Source organism: Gopherus evgoodei, chromosome 1, assembly GCF_007399415.2.
Source record: "Gopherus evgoodei ecotype Sinaloan lineage chromosome 1, rGopEvg1_v1.p, whole genome shotgun sequence".
Taxonomy (NCBI): domain Eukaryota; kingdom Metazoa; phylum Chordata; order Testudines; family Testudinidae; genus Gopherus; species Gopherus evgoodei.
The window spans coordinates 369,087,833-369,107,792 of NC_044322.1; the positions used below are offsets into that span (position 1 = coordinate 369,087,833).

A 19,960-nucleotide genomic window follows, 5' to 3' on the forward strand; every position below is an offset into this window, starting at 1 on the left:
TGATGACCCAATTGTCCTTCAGACTTTTTAGTCTGGGGTCTGTCTTCTCTGAGAACAGGCCCTGACCTTCGAACGGGAGGTCCTGGATGGTATATTGGAGCTCCGGTGGAAGGCCAGAAACCTGAAGCCAGGAGATGCGGCGCATTGTAACCCCTGAGGAGAGGGTACGAGCGGCCGAGTCTGCTGCGTCCAAGGAGGCCTGCAACGAGGTTCTTGCGACCTTCTTGCCCTCGTCAAGAATTGCCACAAATTCTTGACGGGCCTCCTGTGGTAACAGCTCCTTAAACTTATCCGCTGCCACCCAAGAGTTAAAGGCGTAGCGGCTAAGGAGGGCTTGCTGGTTGGAAACCCTGAGCTGAAAGGCCCCCGCCAACTAGACCTTGCGGCCGAGGAGGTCCATACGCCTGGCCTCCTTGGACTTGGGAGCTGGGGCCTCTTGTCCATGACGCTCCCTCTCGTTCACCGACTGCACTACGAGGGAGCACGGTGTCGGGTGAACATGGAGGTACTCATAGCCCTTGGAGGGGGCCATGTACTTACGCTCCACGCCTCGTGCAGCAGGGGGGATGGAGGCCGGCGACTGCCAGATCGTATTGGCGTTGGCCTGGATAGTCCGAATAAAGGGCAGGGCGACACTGGTGGGAGCATCTGAGGAGAGGATGCTCACCACGGGATCTTCGATCTCGGAGACCCCCTCAGCTTGCAGGTTTAAGTTCTGCGCTACGCACCTGAGGAGGTCCTGGTGCGCCCTGAGGTCGAGTGGGGGAGGGCTGGTGGAAGATGTGCCTGCTACTGCCTCATCAGGAGAGGACGATGAGGAGACCCCTGGCAAGAGAGTGTCCATGGGGGGGGTCTGTCTGAGCCCGCGCCTCTGACTCCGGAGGAAGCTCAGGGTCCTGCTGTTTGGGCCTGTCCTCCCCGTCCGGAGAGGGAGGGGGGCGAGACAGCGATGCCTCCGGCGCTCTGTGTTCAGCCGTCGCAGGCTGAGGAGGAAGTTGCTGGGGGCCCTGGGCTTGGTGGTACACCCAGGGTGTCCAGAACCCCCACTGCTGCGGTCCCTGGTCCTGCGGAGGAGGGTCCTGAAAAAGGGCCACGTGCCTGTCTGTGTCCAGCGCATAAACACTGTCTGCCAGTGACGACACAGACGGCTGTCTGGAAGGCCATGGAGGGGCCGAACGCGGCTGGTAGGGATCCCTTCGTCCTGATGCCGAAGATGTTCTCGGTGCCGGGGACCGGTACTGGGAATCATACCGGTGCCGGGATTGGGACCAGTGCCTGCCTTCGACTTGGTGCCGGAATCGGGATCGGTACCTGTCTCCGACTCAGTGCCGGAATCGGGATCTGCCACCGACACGGTGCTGGGAGGTCAACCGGGACTGGGACCTGCCACCAGCTCGGTGCCGGGAGGTCGACCGAGGAGTTGAGCGCCAGTGGGAACGGCTTCTAGAGTCCCGGTGCCGGTAGCGGTGACTTGAACCAGACCGGGACTGTTTGGAGGATGATCGGCGCCGCGAGTGCAACCGGTGCCGCCGAGGGGAGCGGTACCAGGACTGTGAGCGGCGCCGGAAGCTGGAGCATCCACGGTGATGGGGCCTCGACAGCGAACATGAGTCCCGAGACGGTGCTCTGATCGTCGGCTTGCCTCTGGACACAACCCGCACCGGGGTACCGGGGGTGGAGGCTGAGTTGGCTCTGTAAGAGCGATCAGGTCCTGTGCCGAAGCAAAAGTCTCCGGCGTCGATGGGACCAATAGCTCAACCCCAGATCTTATGGGGGAGCTTGGAGGGACTGGACTCGACGGACCCTCTGGGCCCGGAGTCGACGGGATCCCTGCTGGTGGTGCCGCGGCTGAGGTAGGTGCCGGGCGTTCCACTCGAGTCTGCCTGGATGGAGTCGCAGACTTCGAGGGCCTTGTTTCGGGTCCCGGTGCCGGGGAAGGACTGTGCCGGGGTGTCTTTCTGGTGCCGGCGTGGTCCGGTGCCGGTGTAGAGGCAACGGTCTGCGAAGCTGCCGGGTTGAGTGCCGCTTCCATAAGGAGAGTCCTTAATCTCTGGTCCCTCTCCTTTTTTGTCCTAGGCTTAAAAGCCTTGCAAATGCGGCACTTGTCTGAAATGTGCGATTCCCCCAGGCACTTTAGGCACGTGTCGTAGGGATCGCTGGTCGGCATCGGCTTCTTACAGGCTGCACATTGTTTGAAGCCCGGCGAACCAGGCATGGGCCCGGTGCCGGGAAGGGCTACGGCCCAAACCCGCTAACAGCTATTTACAAATATTTACAAAACACCAATTAACTGACTATACTTAACAACTATTTACTACTAACTAGAACTATGAACTGTAAAATGAAGGAGAGCTAGGTACGTGGAGGACAGCTATGCCGCGCTCCACAGTTCCAACGACCGACACGGCGGTAAGAAGGAACTGAGGAGCGGCTGGGCCGGCAGGGGTATATATCGAGCGCCATGGCGGCGCCACTCTAGGGGGCGACCTGCCGGCCCACTGGAGTTGCTAGGGTAAAAAGTTTCCGACGAACGTGCACGCACGGCGTGCACACCTAACTGGAATGGATATGAGCAATCACTCGAAGAACTATGCTGCTCGGCTGACAGATCTCAGTCCTGACCTGCAGCACCACCGGCTATGTCCACCATGGGCTTCTCCTGCACAGAGACTGATTTAGACAAGGTCACGACAAGGTATTAAAACGGGACTATTAAACTCATTTGAATTGTGACCTTAAGCTTGAATTCTGACTTCAGGAACTGTAGGTGCAATAGCCACTCCCACTACAAACTGCCATCGTAGTATTAGTCAGGCACTAGGCACTTTCCAAATGGAGGAAGCAGCCCTCCCTGTCCCGCAGACCTCGCAGGCTGGGGGGGCGAGGTGTGGAAGAAGTTTAGGGATCAGGGTGGTGGGGATAGACCATGGCTAATCAGTTCCTTCCCCATAAATTAGCAGTTCACCCAGAGGAAAAATACCTGAGAAAATGAAGTAGAAGACTCAGTCCCCAGTGCTCTATCAAGTGCGCTGCAGAGATAGGGGCTGATTAGTGGAACTGAGCCATTGTCCCCCCTCTGCAGCCTGATCCCCCCTTGGTGCAAGTTAAAACAGCTTCAGCTGTGCCCCATCCTACTCCCAGCACATCTCCCATGACGGAGAGGCCCAGGAGACTGACACACCACACAGGGATTGCCCTAAGCAAGAGACACCCTCCACTGCTCCTCTGCAGCAGCCTAAGCCCTCTCTGAATTGCTAATGTAGTGTAGGCAGAATCCAGAGCATGGTTTTGATAGATGTTGAAGAAGTGGGTCTTGAGGAGGCATTTGAATGAGAGAGATGCAGACCTGTGGACCACAAGCACGACCACATCGGGTCAAACCAATGGTCCATCTAGCCTAGTATCCAATGTGACAATGGCCAGTGCCAGGTGCTTCAGAGGCAATGGACAGAACAGGGCAATTACAGAGCAATCCATCCCCAGTCATCCAGATCCAGCTTCTGGCAGTCAGAGGTTTAGGGACACCAAGAGCACAGGGTTACATCTCTGTCCACCCTGGCTACCGGCCATTGATGGGCCTGTTCGCCACAAATTTATCTAATTCTTTTTTTTAACCCAGTTATACTTTTGGCCTTCACAACATCCCTTGGCAACGAGTTCCTCAGGTTGACTGTGTATTGTGTGAAGAAATATTTCCTTTTGTTTGTTTTAAACCTGCTGCCCATTAATTTCATTGGGTGACCCTGGTTCTCATGTTACATGAAGGGATAAATAACACTTCTCTATTCACTTTCTCCACACCATTGTTGATTTCATACACCTTTCCCACATTGACCCTTAACCATCTCTTTTCCATGCTGACTAGTACCAGGCCTGCTCTACACTAGGGGAGGGGGATCGATCTAAGTTACGCAACTTCAGCTACATGAATAACATAGCTGAAGTCAACGTATTTGGGTCTACTTACCGCAGTGTCTTCACTACAGTGACTCAACTGCTGCCACTCCCCCGTCGACTCTTCCTGCGCCTCTCGCCGAGCTGGAGTACAGGAATCGATGGGAGAACACTCGGGGATCAATTTATTGAGTCTGAATCGATCCCCGCTGGATCGATGGCTGCCCACCGATTCGGCCAGAAGTGAAGACACACCACCAGTCTTTTTAATTTCTCCTCATGTGAAAGCTGTTCCATATCCCGAATCCTTCCACCTCCACCTTAACTGAATTGGCCTCATCAGTACTGACCCCCCACTAGGTAAGGCAACTCCCATCTTTTCATGTCCTGTGTATATATACTGTATTTATACACTGCTTACTGAATTTTCCACTGCATGCATCCAGTGAAGTGGGTTTTAGCCCATGAAAGCTTATGCCCAAATAAATCTGTTAGTCTCTAAGGTGCCACAAGGACTCCTCATTGTTTTTATCTAAGAACAGATGGCCATTCCAGGAGTCCTTTCCATAAGAATTCTCAGACTGCCTCCTGCACATATTCACAGAAAAGACAAAGTACAAATTCTGCACTTATCAATATTCAACCAGAGCTTTCCATTTTCATCCTTGGAATTGGAAATTTCAAATAGCCAAGACAGGGAATCTTTCATTTCCAATCATACTGCCCCTACTCCCGCTCCTAAGTGCAGTCGCTCAGCTCTTGAACAGAAAAAGAGACGAGATTTTTTTCCCCATTAGTAATAAGTCAGATGTGAATCAGACAGGCTTTTGGGAGCCTATTTTAGGTGACAGCAACACATAATTCCACATTAGGCTAATGGAGTGTGGAAATAAGGACGTACATGAGGTCAGACAGGGAAAGGGACATGGAAGCTGAGAGCTGGCCTTGGGTGCTTCAAACCCAGTTTACCGAACCACACTGTGCTGAATCTCTGAGGAGTGCTTGGAAAAGGACAGATCCTCAATGCCTCTAAATGCAGAACATTCACAGAAAATAGCCACTAAGGCCAAAACTCTTACTGGATTAGGCTGGCACAAAACAGCCATGAGGTGCTATCGTGGGAAGGATGGAAGCTGAGTCCAGGAGACTTTCAAAGCTAGCCCAACGTAGCACCTGGTGTCCTGACGGCTTGACTGACGGTAGAATGCTTCTGCAGACCTAGGTACTGCCACTCGGGGAGCTGGATTTCCTACAGCAACAAAAAACCCTTCCATTGCCGTAGGAAGTGCCTGCACTATGGAGCTGTAGTGGCAGAACGGTTGTGCCATAGCTGTGCTGCTCTAATGCCTGTAGTGTAGACACCCTCAGAGGGCTTCACTGACTTCAGAAATGCCCAGATCATAGGCTCTTCCCTGAAGCCATCTACCTCCAGTGTGATGAGCTGAGGGATAGGCTAGAGACAGGGCGGCCACCTCCTCTCTGGTCCAGTCAGGGCCATCACTGCAAGCGGCCGCCTTTCCACCAGTCCTGTCATATGGCCAGTAGGGATACTACTGAGACCAGCAATTGCACTGCCTCTGTGTGCCTAGAGGGCTTCCTAAAGGGTCTCATCAGCCAGGCTACTGGCCACACCAGCTCCTCACTAGACCATGCATTATCCCATTTTGGATGATGTCCCGTGCTTACTTGCATCACAGACATGGTTCAATACCACCTCCATTCCTACCCAACACAGCAAGCCTCCCAGAGGATACTCTATACGTCTCAGGCCAAGAGAGACCCCAGAATGCACCATGAAAAAAAGAAGAGACAGAGGAGCAATCCTGTTTCTCTCCAAACTCAGACGCAGAAGATGATCCACCCCAGCAACAAACACATTTAAGTATATCTCTGTGTTCTGTGAGGCAAAGGACAAAGAGGGACCTACAGCTCCTAATGACATACAGACCTCCAGACAGAAACCTGGTCTATTTTCTGGATGCTCTCCCAGAGCTTCTGCCCAGCACAGTACTGGAGTCCCCCAGAATTCATGGCCTGGTGACTTCAGTCTCCATATAGACAGTGCAAAAGATGCAATAGTACCCGACCTCATTGAGCACACGGAAGTATGGCATTCTCACAGGCAGTCTCTGGATCTACACGTGCAGCCAGACAGATGCTGGATCCTATCTTTGGCTTAGGACTAAATATTGGAGATGTCACCAACATACCCCTCTCCTGTTGTTGACAGCTCCAATATCCAGGCAGAGCTCAGAGACTTCCCTCCTCCCCTCCATGGTAGCGAACAGCCAAAGCTGGTGCCTCCCAAGATTCCTGAACCGCTAGGTTTCCAACTTGCCCTACAAGAAGCAGCCCAAGGCACAGATGAGTTAGTACCACAACACGTCACCAGATGGCCACTGCCACAGATGCCTTGGCCTCAAGCTGCCAGCTCTCCCCCACCCCAGTGACTGAAAAGATCACCACAGTTCATAGATCAACTATGGCAGGTGCCGTGCACAGGGAACTTAAAACGCTGGTAGCACAGCAAGTATTCTGAATGCCCCACAAACAACTCTGACAGGATTTCACCACTGCAGTAAAGGAGGCAAAACCAGTCTCTTCCTCCTCCACAATCAGCGACACAGAATCAAGGTCAGTAGAGTTATTCTGCATATTAAGCCAGCTAATCAATCCACTTTGTAGCCCAGAGACCAGACCCCGGCATCTCATCTCCTGCTCTGAGGAGCTGTCAGTATACTTTGCTGATCAGAACAACCGAATACGTACGAAAATAGGAAACAAAGTTCCACCCCTCAGCAGCTCATATTATCTTCCCCACTACCCTGTCTGGGCTTGGCCCCATTACACATGCCAAAACCCAAGAAATTCTGAAAAATATTGGGGCCACCACCAGTGAAAAGGATCTATGCCCCTCCTGGCTGGTGGAAGATGGTGAAGAAGAACTACACCCATTATTAATGGAAACAGTCAATGCCTCCTTCAGAGCAATGCTTCTATCAAACAACTTCAAATGCACAATAGCTCACCCTCTCTTCACGAAGCCTTGCTTGATCATTAAGCTCTCTGAAATGGCCATCTGTCGCTAACCTTCCATTCCCGGGCAACATAACTGAGAAAGTCATAACCACCAAGCTCCAGCAATAAGTGACATCAGCCACCATCCTGGATGCCTCCCAATCAGGCTTCAGACCAGGGCACAGCACAGAGATGGCTCTAGCAGCACTAAATGCTACTCCTCATATGGCCATGGACAGGCAAGTGCTCCATGCACAGACTACTGGGCCTCTCTGCAGCCTCTGACCCAGGAGACTGCAAGGTACTGCTAACCCACCGACAAGACACAGCCAGAATGAATGGCCCAGCACTGCAGTGGCTCTAGTCTTCTTCTCCAGAAGAGCTCAGAAGAGTGATGGGCAAGCACTCCCTTGCCTGCAGAGGGGTCCATACTGTCTACTTCTCTCCAGGATCCACATGAGAACTGAGCAACAACGAGCTGCCAACAGCGAGCTGTCAACAGTATGCCCATGACACTCAACCCTACATCTCCTTCTCCACTGATGCGATGCAGCCATTACCGACACGTCCAAATTCTGCAAGAAATCAGCTCTTGGAGAAAAGGCAGCTGGCTCAAGCTGAATGCAGGTAAAATTGAAGTGATGCTGGCTGGGAAGGAGAAAGTACTTCAAAGAACTACCTGGGACACTGTCCTCACCGTCCACTGAAAGTGCACAGACTCCACTTATCAAAATAGTGTGAAGAGTTGGGGTCCTGTTTGACTCTTCACTAAGCTGGGAAACCAGGTAGCATCTGAACCTAAAAACCATCTTCATTCACCACCTGGGTGAAAGTTTCACCTTGCTAGGAAACTTTGTCCCCTCCTCTCAAACAAGGAACAGGTCGTGGTAAAACATGCGTTTGTTACCTGGATCAGTGCCACTTATTGTGCATCTGAAGCTGAATGTGAAGATGATGCACAGGCTCCAGACGGTACAGAATGTGCCTGCCTGCCTCCTCCATGATCTAGGCCACCATGAGCATATGCAGCCTGTGCTCAAGTCCATACACTGGCTCCCAGCCAGTTCAAATGTGAGTTTAATGTATTGGTTCTAATTTTCAAGGTAAGTAATGGAACGAACCCCAGTCATATGAAAGATCAGCTTCCATTCTATGAATGGCCACCCTAAATTTCAATCTATGAGCCATCATGATCGCTGCGCCGCTCTGGGAAAACACAGACACAAAGCGTAGGACAAAGCATGTGAAAGCTGGTACAGATCCAGAAATTAGGTGACCCCAGAATCTGACTCCCTTTAGGAAAAGCTGCAATATCTTCTTCAAAAAGGCTTTTACATCATGGCAACAACATTCATAACCTAGTGCCCTCACTTCTACACCTCAAATCCCAAACCAACCAACGCCCCCCAACCCAGCCTAAAGCCCTCTAACCCAAAGTACATAGGATTTTTTAAATAAAATAAATTGACAAGCCCTACCCCAAACAGTCCTTATCCTGAAAAGGGAGGAGTGTCAGAGGCCCCAGAAGGGCCTCTACGGACTTTGCGATTGCTATAGTTTTTATGTGGGAGGCACTTCAGTTCTACAGTGTTGGGCAGCAGTAGAAAACCCTGAGATTGGGCAGCAGCAACACCACATTAGGCCAGGGCTCTATGCCATGGAGACTTTCCCATTGGCCATCACAGATGGTATCCAGATCCCTTCGAGGCAGTGGTGTGCAAACTCTTCCTGTTGACCCCCCCATGCCATTAATGGAATCTATCCACTCCCTGCCACATTACTGCACAGCCCAGGCTTCCTCAGCAGCAAAGCAGGACTGAAGGCAGGGCTGCGGGAGGAGATGGGCATCGAGGCGGAGCTGGGATGGAAGCGGAGTTGGGGTGGAATGGGACTGGGGTGCAGTGGGGCTGGAACTGGGGTGCTCTCTCCCCATCCCCCATGGGGGCTAGCCTGGGCCTGGAGGCAGAGCAGGACTGAAGGCTGAATGGTGTGGGGGAGGAGTGAGGCTAGAGGCGGAACTAGGGTGGCCAACCCTCCAGGATTGTCCTGGAGTCCCCAGGAATTAATATTTAATTAAAGATTATGTCAGGTGATGAAACCTCCAGGAATACATCAACCAAAACTGGAAACCTGAGGCAGAGCTGGTTTGGAGGTGGAGCTGGGGCTGGAGGCTGAATGGGACTAGGGGTGGAGCTGGTCTAGGGAGGGAGCGGGGCTGGAAGCATGACACTCGCCCACTATCCCCCATGGCGGCTGGCCTGGGCCCCGCCACATGCGCCGCAAACATTCCTCTGCACCCCTACCCCACAGTTTGGGGACCACTGCTTTGAGGATAACTAGGAGAGTCAGAAACACTATCGGTTGTATGTCGCCTGAAGCTGGTGTTCAGAGCTCTGGTGGCTACATACCCACTCTCAGCTCACTGCTATCCACAGAATGTGCCACTTCACAGCCTGAGGCCAGGAGAAGTTTCTGAGCACTCACCCAGCAGCTCGTGTCTGGGGCAGGGAAAGGGTCATTTCTACAACTGTGGGGCCAATTCCTGGGGCTGTGCAGTTGGACTTTCTCTGTCCCTCCACCACACTCTGCCGCAAACCGTGTCTGTTGTCAATCCTGCAGAGTTCCTCACAGACTGCCAGCACAGCCTTTACCCTGCGCTGAACCTAGAAATAGCCATTGCGAATTATCTGCATGTCCAGACAAAGCAGCTAGACCCTCCTCCTTGCCACTCCATGCCCTTAGTAAGCGTGATGGGACCCCAGGCAGGTAGGACAGTGGTGAGGCTGTGACAAGGGCACATACTAGGCCAGGTCACTAAAACAGAGCGATCTGGAGCGCTTAGTGAGCTGGTAACAAGCAAACAATGTGCATTTCAGTATAGCTGATTGTAAGGCCCTGCATGGAGGACGGGGAAGTCTATCCTGGGGAGCAGGGGCTCTGAAGGCAACTTGGCAGTCATGGTGGATAACCAGCTAAACATAAGGGCCCAATACAATGCTATGGCCACACACACTAATGTGATCCTTGGCTGTCTACACAGGGACTATTGACTAGGGGTAAAAAGGATCTATCGCCCCATATTTGGCATGGATGCAGTCACTACTGCAATACTGTGCCAGTTCTGGTGCCCACCCTTCAAGAAGGGTGTTGAAAGATTTGAGAGGTTCATAAAAATATCACAAGAATAATCAAAGGATTGGAAAACATGCCATAGGGAGAGTCTCAAGGAGCTCAAGAGATTAAGCTTATAAAAGAGAAGGTTAAGTGATGACTTCCTTACAGTCTGTAAGTGCCTCCATGAGGAACAGAAATATGGCAACAGAAGGACTTTTGATCCATCAGGCAAGAGAATAAGGACAAATGGCTGAAAGTTGAACTGAGACAAATTCAGACTAGAAAGAACACGTTTTATTAACTTGTTTAGAACCGTGAGGGCAATGAGCCAATGGAACAACTGACCCAGGGCTGTGGTAGATTCTCCATCACTAACCATTTTTAAACCTCCTTGACAAACAGCTCTTATCCCATACCAGACAATCTCACTCCAACAAACCTGTCTTGCAGAGCATTTCTCCACAAAGAGGGGCATACAAGGTACCTACAGCAAGCAAGACCTACGTGGAGGTAATATTTAAGGAATAATGTATTTCGAGTGGAAGTGCGCTCTATGGACTCAAAGTCAGCCACCAGGGGCTATCTTGGTGATGGCCCATTCAGGCAGTGGGGAGCTGCCACCCAGTCGTTGTTCGCTGGTGATGGAACCCAAGGCTCAGCTGTCTAGCCCTGATCCATCCTGAGACTTTCAATGATAAACCTGCAGGGACAACCACAAACCATCACAACCACAGGGAGAGACGAGAGAAACAGCACAACAGACAGAGAGCCACTCTGTCTCTGATGGAAGCCACAAGACCATTCCCGTAAATAGGGAGGGGAAAAGCACTCTAGCCTTTCCTGGAGAAGATATCCTGGGGAGCAAGGATGTTCTCTTGAAAAAATGGATCCTGCTTCCTGGGAAACCATGCACCTCTGCCACAGACTCAACCTGTTTGGGAAGTGGGTGGGGGAAGAGAGATGTGCTTGGTTAGATAGGAAAGGTGACTACCCAGTGTAGATGCAGGTTTGAGTTATGAATCTGTTTTGTAATGTAACCACGTTTCCACCTCTTCACACCTCTACTTAACCCTCCAGTCTTTCCTAATGAAATGGACTTTTGTTTTATTGTAAGTGCTCACACGTGCTGTGCGTAAAACCGGGCTATGCTGCTCCTTTGGAATCACAGAATCTCAGGGTTGGAAGGAGCTCAGGAGTTATCTAGTCCAGCCCCCTGCTCAAAGCAGGACCAATCCCTCCTTTGGGGGCAGAGGATGGGGATTTCTGTGAGGAACCAGTCTCAGGAGCTGGATCTCACAGGGAACAATTCAAAGGAACTCAGGTGCCCCCCTTGGTAACCTGCAAGGCAAGGACAGGGCTGGTCTAGCCCAGAGAAGAGGACCTGAGAGTCTGTGGTGGTAGGGAGCTGGCACCCGACCAGACACAGGCAAGGCTACTGTGCACGAGAGGCAGGGGGTAATACGGTGACTCGCAGTTCAAGGCACTTGGATCGTTTTCTAAGTGACAGGCTCTAGCTCAAACAGGAGTTAATGCAGGGAAATCCTACGGCCTGTATTATACAGGAGTCAGATCAGATTAATCACACGGATCCTCACTGGCCTGAGACTATACGATGCTGTGACTCAACACGGCGCTGTGCTATAATCAATCAGCAGGTGGGAAATAGCAGCATGACCACAAATTGTTCTCATGTTTCTGTGCAGCACGTGTGATTTATCATCTTCCAGAAAAGAGCCCCTCGTACGTCAGCCATGCAAGTCAGCAGGGCACATTCCCTGAAGTACAGAACCCTGGAAAGCAGAGGACAGGAGCGTTCTCACAATTTCTGCCCCAGGTAAGGCTTGAATTCACACTGATTGCGTGGGTATAGTGCAGGTTCCATGACCACAGGCTGGCTGCTAATCCCCTTCCTCGTCTGGCTGCGAGGGCACCTTTCAGTCTCAGCACACAACTGACTGCAAACCCCATTCTAGAGAACTGAACTCTTCCTTTAACAACTTCTAGTGCTGCTTCCCCAAAGGGGCAGTGGGTGCCGTGCACTCGCTGAGGCCAGGGCAAGTGAGGGACAAATCAGAGCCAGATCTATGCAAAGTTGTCAGAACCTGCTGATTTTGTAAAATACTGTTTTCCACCCCTCAGGGAGCTATATCTCAGGATCTTTTTGCTCAAATGAACCCAAATTTGGACCATTCACCCTCCCATGAGTCACAGAACATTTCAAGCATCAGAGTGGCAGTCACATTAGTCTGGATCTGTGAAAAGCGACAAAGAATCCTGTGGCACCTTATAGACTAACAGACGTTTTGGAGCATGAGCTTTCATGGGTGAATACCCACTTTGTCAGATACATTTCAAGTCACTCTGAGTAAGCATGCTGAGTTTAGAGAAATTAGGAGAGGCATCCTTTAAACAGAAAGTGGTGCTGAACCATACAGCGGAACCAGCACTACCCTATAATCGTAATTGGGTATGCTTCCTCCAGAGTGCCCCCTTGTGGCCTGTGGTCGTGCTACAGCAGCCCTGCCTCAGTCTCCCCTTCTCAAGGCTCCTTAAAAACTTCACACAGTCCAAGGTATTCAGAACAGATTCCCCCTGCTGGGCTATTGTGACAATTAGTCTCTAACTTTGGCCTGATTCAGAATTTACCATGGAAAGCAGGTCAAGTTATTTTCAGTGAAAAGTGTTATAAACAGGTGGAAGACAACCAGACAGACTGAATTAGTTCACGCTGACAGAATTCAAGGATTATATTGAACTTATGCTTGGTAAAAACAGAAGACGAGACAGGATCAGAAATTAATTAACCCAATATCGGTAGGCTGGATACTGGGCCTAGCTGGAAGACAAACTAATGAGGAGAGGGGCTATTCTACCCATCATTCCCTTTTTGGGTCTTAAGAGAACAAAGAGGACTGTGGGAAAAAGAACAGCAAGAAGAACGGGGAAGAACAGAGGCAGACTATTGAAGCGAGTTCCCCCATCATGGATGCCCCCACCCCACCTCATGGGTCCCTGGACCATTTCTGAGGGACATCCTGACCAGCTTCCTGTCCCACTGAAAGGGACTCACATGACATCACCACCCCAGCTGAATCCCAACCACCACCGCAGATAAAATGGGTTTGGATTTATCAGTAGCAGCAGCAGAAAGAGCAGCTCCACCCATCTCAGCTAGCATCTCTGTTCCCCACAATGACAATTAGCACCATCAGCGAGACCGTCAAACCAGGGGCTTTTCCTTCTAAGACTCTCTCCAGCTACAGGGGGCAGGAACAAGGGAGGCTGTTCCAAGGAAAGTCTTGTCCAATACTTCACATTTCAAAGGCTCCTCTTTGGCCTTCTCCACACCACCAGCTGGAGTGCAGCCCTGCTACTCCCAGCAAGAGGAGCCTCTCTGCTGTGAGATCATCTGCAGCAGGACCCTCCCTTCCCCAGCTCCCTCCCCTTTCCAATCCTCTGGCTCTAGCTCTCCAGCATGGAGACATCAGTGGCTAAGTCCCTCCACCGTTGCCCGGCCTTCAGCTACAGCTTCCTTCAGGGACCTCTTCTGATCTCCAGCAGCTCTCACCTGTTAATCTCTTACTCCCAGGCAGCTCTCACCTACCACCTCCTGACCCTCTTTTAAGGTGAAATGGGGTCAGCTGACCACCAGTGCACTGGCCTCTTCCCTCTGAAAGAGGCAGTGTCAACCTTTGACTTCCCCAGTGGGGCTGTTGGTGCCAGGCACTAACTGGGATGAATATCGATCAACTGGGGATGCTCAGAGCTTTAGTTTGAGCCCCACATGTGCAACAAGCAAACACACACCCAGGCAGGCGGAATCTGTGGATTTTGTGAAATGGTGTTTTTGGAAGCATACGTGTCAGGAACCATTGGCTCAAACGAACCCAGATTTGGCTCACTAACCCTACCCTGCACTGCCAGGAGGCACAGCAAACTCCAAGGCATATGGATTTCACCGCACTTAGAAAAGTCGACCTTTAAACAGTCAGAGTTTTTCAACCCGAACTCAAGTGGAGCTGGCACTCCAGTAAGCTACTGCACGAAATGAATCAGCACCTGCTTTGCTGTGCTCAGGCGTGTGGCACTGGCCAGTCCTAAGATGGGACATTTGAGAAAGAACATGGGAAGGATGGCGGGAATGAGCTGCACACATACAGCTGCAGAACACGAGACTCTGAGAGCGAAGTGGCTGAGCAAGGACCCCCTTGGAGAGGAATACAGCCTGGAACCATGGCCCCGAGGCACATAAACTGCTCCATTCATCTCTGTGGGCATTCTCACGCCCCAGCCAAGTGAGGGCGCTTGTAGCTGGCGTCATGCCCCAAGTATGCCCACTCTCAACTTGGTGAACCTCCCACACAAAGAAGCAGGGCTCACATGGAGAGGGGCTCCAACCCCTCGGACTGACACACTTCACTCTCATGGGACAGGGAGAGGGGCTTAGACACCCTCGATGGGCAGGAATCCCCCGAGCCCAGCTCACAAGAGAGGGCAGGGAAAGGGACACAGATCCCAGTAATACATGGCAATAAGAACAGAGGTCCCATGTGGCAGGCCTCCCAGGCCCCAGCACACACTCACATTAGGGGAGAATGTGTGGCTGACATAGCTCCCCCCATGCACCCTGCAACCCAGCCCCGTATCACTCCTCCAGCGTCCCTTCCCCCACCCAACCCAACCCAACCCCACCCCATTTATCCCCCTCCCTGCAAAAATTCACATGTAATTAGAATAGTTTCAGCAGCTCCTGAATTTCTGCTCAGACTCCACCCCCCACCATTTGCTAGAGGCAGCTTGTAGCAACAGGCTGACATTTCATTTTCAGATTTCTGCCACGGGTGGGGTTTGAACTTGCAGTGCCTGACAGAGGCTTAAGTCCAGCCACAGCATGCACCTAAGCCACACAGGTCCCGTGAAAGCTGGCTGGCCTGAAACTCTTGGCTAGTCTTTCTGCATGCAGGCACGGCAGTTTGCTGTGGGAGTGTTTAGCACGTGTTAACACAGAGAGCTAAGCTCTTCCTCTCATAATGTTTCTATTTTGTTTCCCCCAAGAGACTGTGGGAACCATGCACTAGCTGGGACCAATGTTAGGCAATTGAGATCAAACGAGGGACAATCAGAGCCACAGTTTGAGCCTCTGGTGTGTGCAAAAAACATTGGTAGAATCTGTCAACCTCCAGAACTGGTGGGGGGAGCTGTACTTCAGGAACCCCTCGCTCAAGTGACCTCAAGTTTGGATCACTCCCCCTACCCCACACCCCCATGCGGCACACCACACGCCAAGGCACTCTGAGTAAGCATGTGCATCTTAGCACAATTAGAAGAGTGACCCTTTGAACAGAAAGGGCTTCTCAGTCTGAATTCTAGCAGAACTGGTGCAACATATGAGCCTTGCAGGATGTTCATCAAACAATGCAGTCCACGGCACTCCAGGACTCCTCGCCAGCACCTGCCACAGCCCTGTGCACACAGGAAGCTAGCTGCCCGTTTTACACAGCTCTTGGAAGGTTTCTGCCATGACCACACCTCCTTCCCAGAAGGCCCTGCCCACACGTGGAGCCTCTCTGGAGGATCAGATGTAACTTGTGTCTTTTTTCAGATGTATGGAAAGCACCAAATGGACTGGCCCCTTGCTAGCCACTTGTGCCGTGCTAGACGCTGTTCCAGGAGGCCAGAGCTTCCTGAGATGAGCAACTGCTCACTAAGCCAATGTCTGCACGTGGCACTGAAGAAGGCACTTGGCAGGGGAAGCAAACCGGCTCCATGTCACGCAGCTGCTTTGCTCTCTCAGCATCCTGTGTTTGAATGGCCGGAGGAAAGCATGAGATGCACACGGGAGCCAGCTTCTTACGCAACCATAAGCTGAGCCCTGATTAAGGGGACAGGATCCCCTGTGAGTCACAGGTTGTATCATACTGACAGTCACTGCTGAAAGCGCTACAGCCACTCAGCTGGGGACATCCGAATTATCTCCAGTTTGGCACCCAAAGAGCCAGTGGTCGGATTTGAAGCCACTGCCCTGTATGACTAACTGTTCCCAGAGGACGGCAGGCACGTAGGTCATGACACTGAACGAGCTGAAGGTGGGAACTCTGGACCGGGAGCAGCAAGAGAATCACTGACAAATTGACTAGACTGTAACTTCTGTTATTTTGTGGGTTTCAGTTTATGGGCTGGGCACCAAGGGCAGAAGATGGGCAGCCTGGGAGTTCTGTGTAAGTGGAAGCCAACAAGTCTGAATTGCTGGGGGCTGGACACAGTTGCCTTGCAGAGGAGGCGCTCAGCCCAGCATCTGAGACAGTCACCCTCCCCGAGCAGGAAGGCTTACCTTGCCGTGAATCATACTGTCGCATCTGCACTTCCTCAACGCATTCTGCCGGGAACCAACCGGTCCGTCCTTTCACGGTTCCTTCCCAGAAGCCACCCTCACCAATGCTGAGCACTACGGAAAGAGAAACAGACATACAGCTCAGAACAGGGAAGGGGGCCGTGCAGAGTACAGAATTACCATGCCCAAGTACATGGTCTGTGGATGTGCACAACCTAGGAAACAAGTCTAGAGTCCGAGCCTGGACACTGGGAAGGAGCCACCTAAGAGCCCTTGGAAAGGGTTGTCTTTTGTCCTTCCAGCCTCCTCAGTTAGAAAGCGAGAGACCTGAGGTGCGTGCAGTGATACGTTTGGAGAGAGCGCCAGGAGCATCCACCCTGTTTACAGGAAGCAGTGGAAGGGAAGCCAGGGTGTTCCAGAGACGTCGGGGGGGGGGGGGGGGTTTGGAAACAAGATCTCAACATAATGAATGTGTTCAGAAGTCTCCTGCGAGGCAGGGAAGCACTGCCAGTATTTTACAAACAGGGAAACGGAGGCACCGAGAGGACACTGATTTTCCCAAAGCCGGACAGCAAGTCAGTATCAGAGCTGGAATTAGATCTCAGGAGTCTGGCACCCAGTCTCGTGCTCCCTGAACTAGAAAATGCTGCCTCTAAGAGTGCATCTTCCCTGCAAAGAGAGGCCATGCTGTGTTCTTAACTCGAGCTAGCTAATGCAGGTTAAATAGCAGTGAGGCCAAGGCCACTCAGGTTTTAACTCAAGTTACAGCCAATACAGGAGCCTGGGGCTGAACTCAAGCTGCTGATCTGAGTTAAGACCTGAGTGGCCTTGTCCTCGCGGCACTTTTAACCTGAGTTAAGGTACAGCCTAGATGTCTTACCTACTATCAGAGCACTTCAGCATCAGTGGCAAAATCCTCCTGACCCATCAGGACTAACTAATAACCTTCCCTTCCCAAGTCACCCGCTCCCAATAGCCCAGAAAAACAGAGAGGCCTTGAAATAGCTCCGGAAGAGCAGGCCAAGGGCAGAAATGAATTCCAGAGCCAAGGATCCCTCGCTGGCATCCTGCCAGTAGCCCTTTCCTGATTAAGCCAGGGCACTGGTCAGCTGACACCTCACTGATTCCCATACATTACTGCAGCAACAAAGGCCAAATCACTAGAAGTGTACAGGTTGATATCTAATTTGGGACCGATCTTATTTAACCTTTTTATTACTGACCTTGGCACAAAGAGCGGGAATGTGCTAATACACAAAGAGCGGGGTGTCAAACAACACATTGACAGCCATTGTCCAGCAAGGGAACTACAATGCAATGTCTCACTTGCATGAGGTGACACCAGGGGAATTGTTCAACCTTGCTGGAAGAGACTCAACAATGCCCCACAGACATGCCTGGACTTGTGTTCTACAAGCACATGGACTGGTATAAAACAGACAGAGCGGATACATACTGGGCCCTTCTTCTGCCCCACCTTCACGGCAAGTAACCAGGACACTGAGAAGACAAGACTCCAACACAGGAGACTGGCCCAGGTTTAAGGAACAAACCTGTATATTAAGGACTGCAATATCCCGTAGGGTGAGAAAAACTGCTTCATCTAGATGTTGCCCAGTCTAACAGGGTTGAGAGAGTACATTGCATGCTTATGTTTTATTTTATTTTGGTAACCACTCTGACTTGTTGTGCTTTGACTTATAATCACTTCAAATCTATCTTTATAGTTAATAAATTTGTTTATTCTACCTGAAGCAGTGCACTTGGTTTGAAGCATGTCAGAGTCTCCCTTTGGGATAACAAAGCTGGTTCATCTCAATCTCTTTGTTAAATTGATGAACTCTCATAAGCTTGCAGTGTCCAGCAGGCATAACTGACACTGCAAGATGGAGGTTCCTAGGGTTGTCTCTGGGACAGGAGATATTGGCTAGTGTCATTCAGTTGCACAATCCAAGGAGGAGCTTACATGGCAGAGGCTGTGCATGAACAGCCCAGGAGTGGAGTTCTCACAGCAGAGCAGGGTCAGGCTGGCTCCCTGAGTCGAGGATTGGGGTGACCTCGCAGATCACCAGTCTAGATAACACCAGAGGGGAACATCACATCCTCCCTGGTGTATTTACAGAGAGCAATCGAACAAGCCAAGCCCCCTAAGTCTCATCTCATAAGGCAGATTCTCCATTCCTCTTATCATCCTCACAGCCCTTTTCTGTACGAGTTCCAGTTCGAATTCATCTTTCTTAAACATGTGACACTAGAATTGCAGACAGTGTTCCAGATGCTGTGCCTTGTACAATAGCAATAACACTTCTCTTTCTCTCTCTCTCTGCTGGAAACGTAATCCTGGGATGCGCTGGGTGAGCAATTCGCCTTTTTCATGGCCACATCACATTGGCAGCTCAATCATCCTGTGATCGACCAATACATCAGGTCTTTCCCCACCATTACTTCTAACTGATAAATCCCCAGCTTAGAGGAAAAAACTCTCGTTTAGTCCCTCTATGCATGACCTTGCACTTTGCACCATTAAATTTCATCCCACTTCTATTCTCCCATTTTCAGGGTCGTCCAAATCTTCTTGTATGTGTAACAGGTGTATAGCACGCCCCTGCATACCCAGCCCCTGGGCCCCGCTCCTCACTGACTCGGGGACACTCCACGCTGGTGCAACACTCATGCTCTTTATTTGTCCGTTTCACCACCAGTTTCCTACTATATACAGGGGATATTTACAGTGGCTTGGCGTGACCCAGGCCTGGTCAGCAACAGAGTAGCAGGCTCCTATCTCTCACTGAGCCTCCCCTCCCTCCTGGTCTCTGTCCCCAACTCCTCTTTCACTCCCTTCCTCCCAGCCTTATAGCTCCTGCCTACTGAGGCTGGCAGGTGCAGTCAGTGATAAGGCAAACCTAGGCTATTTACCAGCCCCAGTCCATTCCTCCTGCCTGGGGCCAGGGTGGCAGGAGCTGATTGAGGCTGCCCAGCAGCACCCTGCCATAGTCAGATATTCTGGTTCTTCTCCATATTGGCAATACCTCCCAACTTTGTGCATCCGCAAAGTCTTGTGCCAAGGTCAATATAAAAACCGTAATGAAGATTGGTCTCAAGACCGATCCCTGAGGAACTCCACTAGTAACCGTCTTCCAGCCTGACAGTTCACCTTTCAGTGTAACCCACTGTAGTCTCCCTTTTAACCAGTTCCTTAGCCACCCCTCAGTTCTCATATTAACCCCCATCTTCTCCAATGTAACTGATAATTTCTCATGTGGAACTGTCTCCAATGCTGTACTGACATCCTGATAGATTACCCCTACTACATTTCCTCTTTCTAAAGAACCAGTTCTCTTCCCAAAGACAGATCAGCTTGGTCTGGCTGCTGGCACAATCTACCAGTTACCATTTACCTCCATGCCTCTCTTTCAAAGTTTGTCCTAAGACCTGGCATACATCTGAGGTCAACCTAATGGGCCTTTAGCTTCCCGCATCCCTTCCCCACTCCTCCTTTCTTAAATACAGGTACCAAAGACACAATTCTCAAGTCACAGGCTACAACTCCTGAGTTTACAGATTCATTAGAAATCCTGACTGCTGGGCTTGCAATTAGAGCCC

The 19,960-nt window shown here is 51.3% G+C and overlaps 1 protein-coding gene across 1 annotated transcript in view; it reads right to left on the reverse strand.

Annotated features, from left to right (window-relative positions):
* The window catches only part of SHANK3 (SH3 and multiple ankyrin repeat domains 3), a 727,758-nt gene that overhangs the window by 219,727 nt on the left and 488,071 nt on the right, over nucleotides 1–19,960 (reverse strand). The window contains exon 15 of the mRNA XM_030541199.1: nucleotides 16,358–16,471. Within this exon, the coding sequence (XP_030397059.1) occupies nucleotides 16,358–16,471 (114 nt within the window). The remainder of the gene's footprint in view (nucleotides 1–16,357; nucleotides 16,472–19,960) is intronic.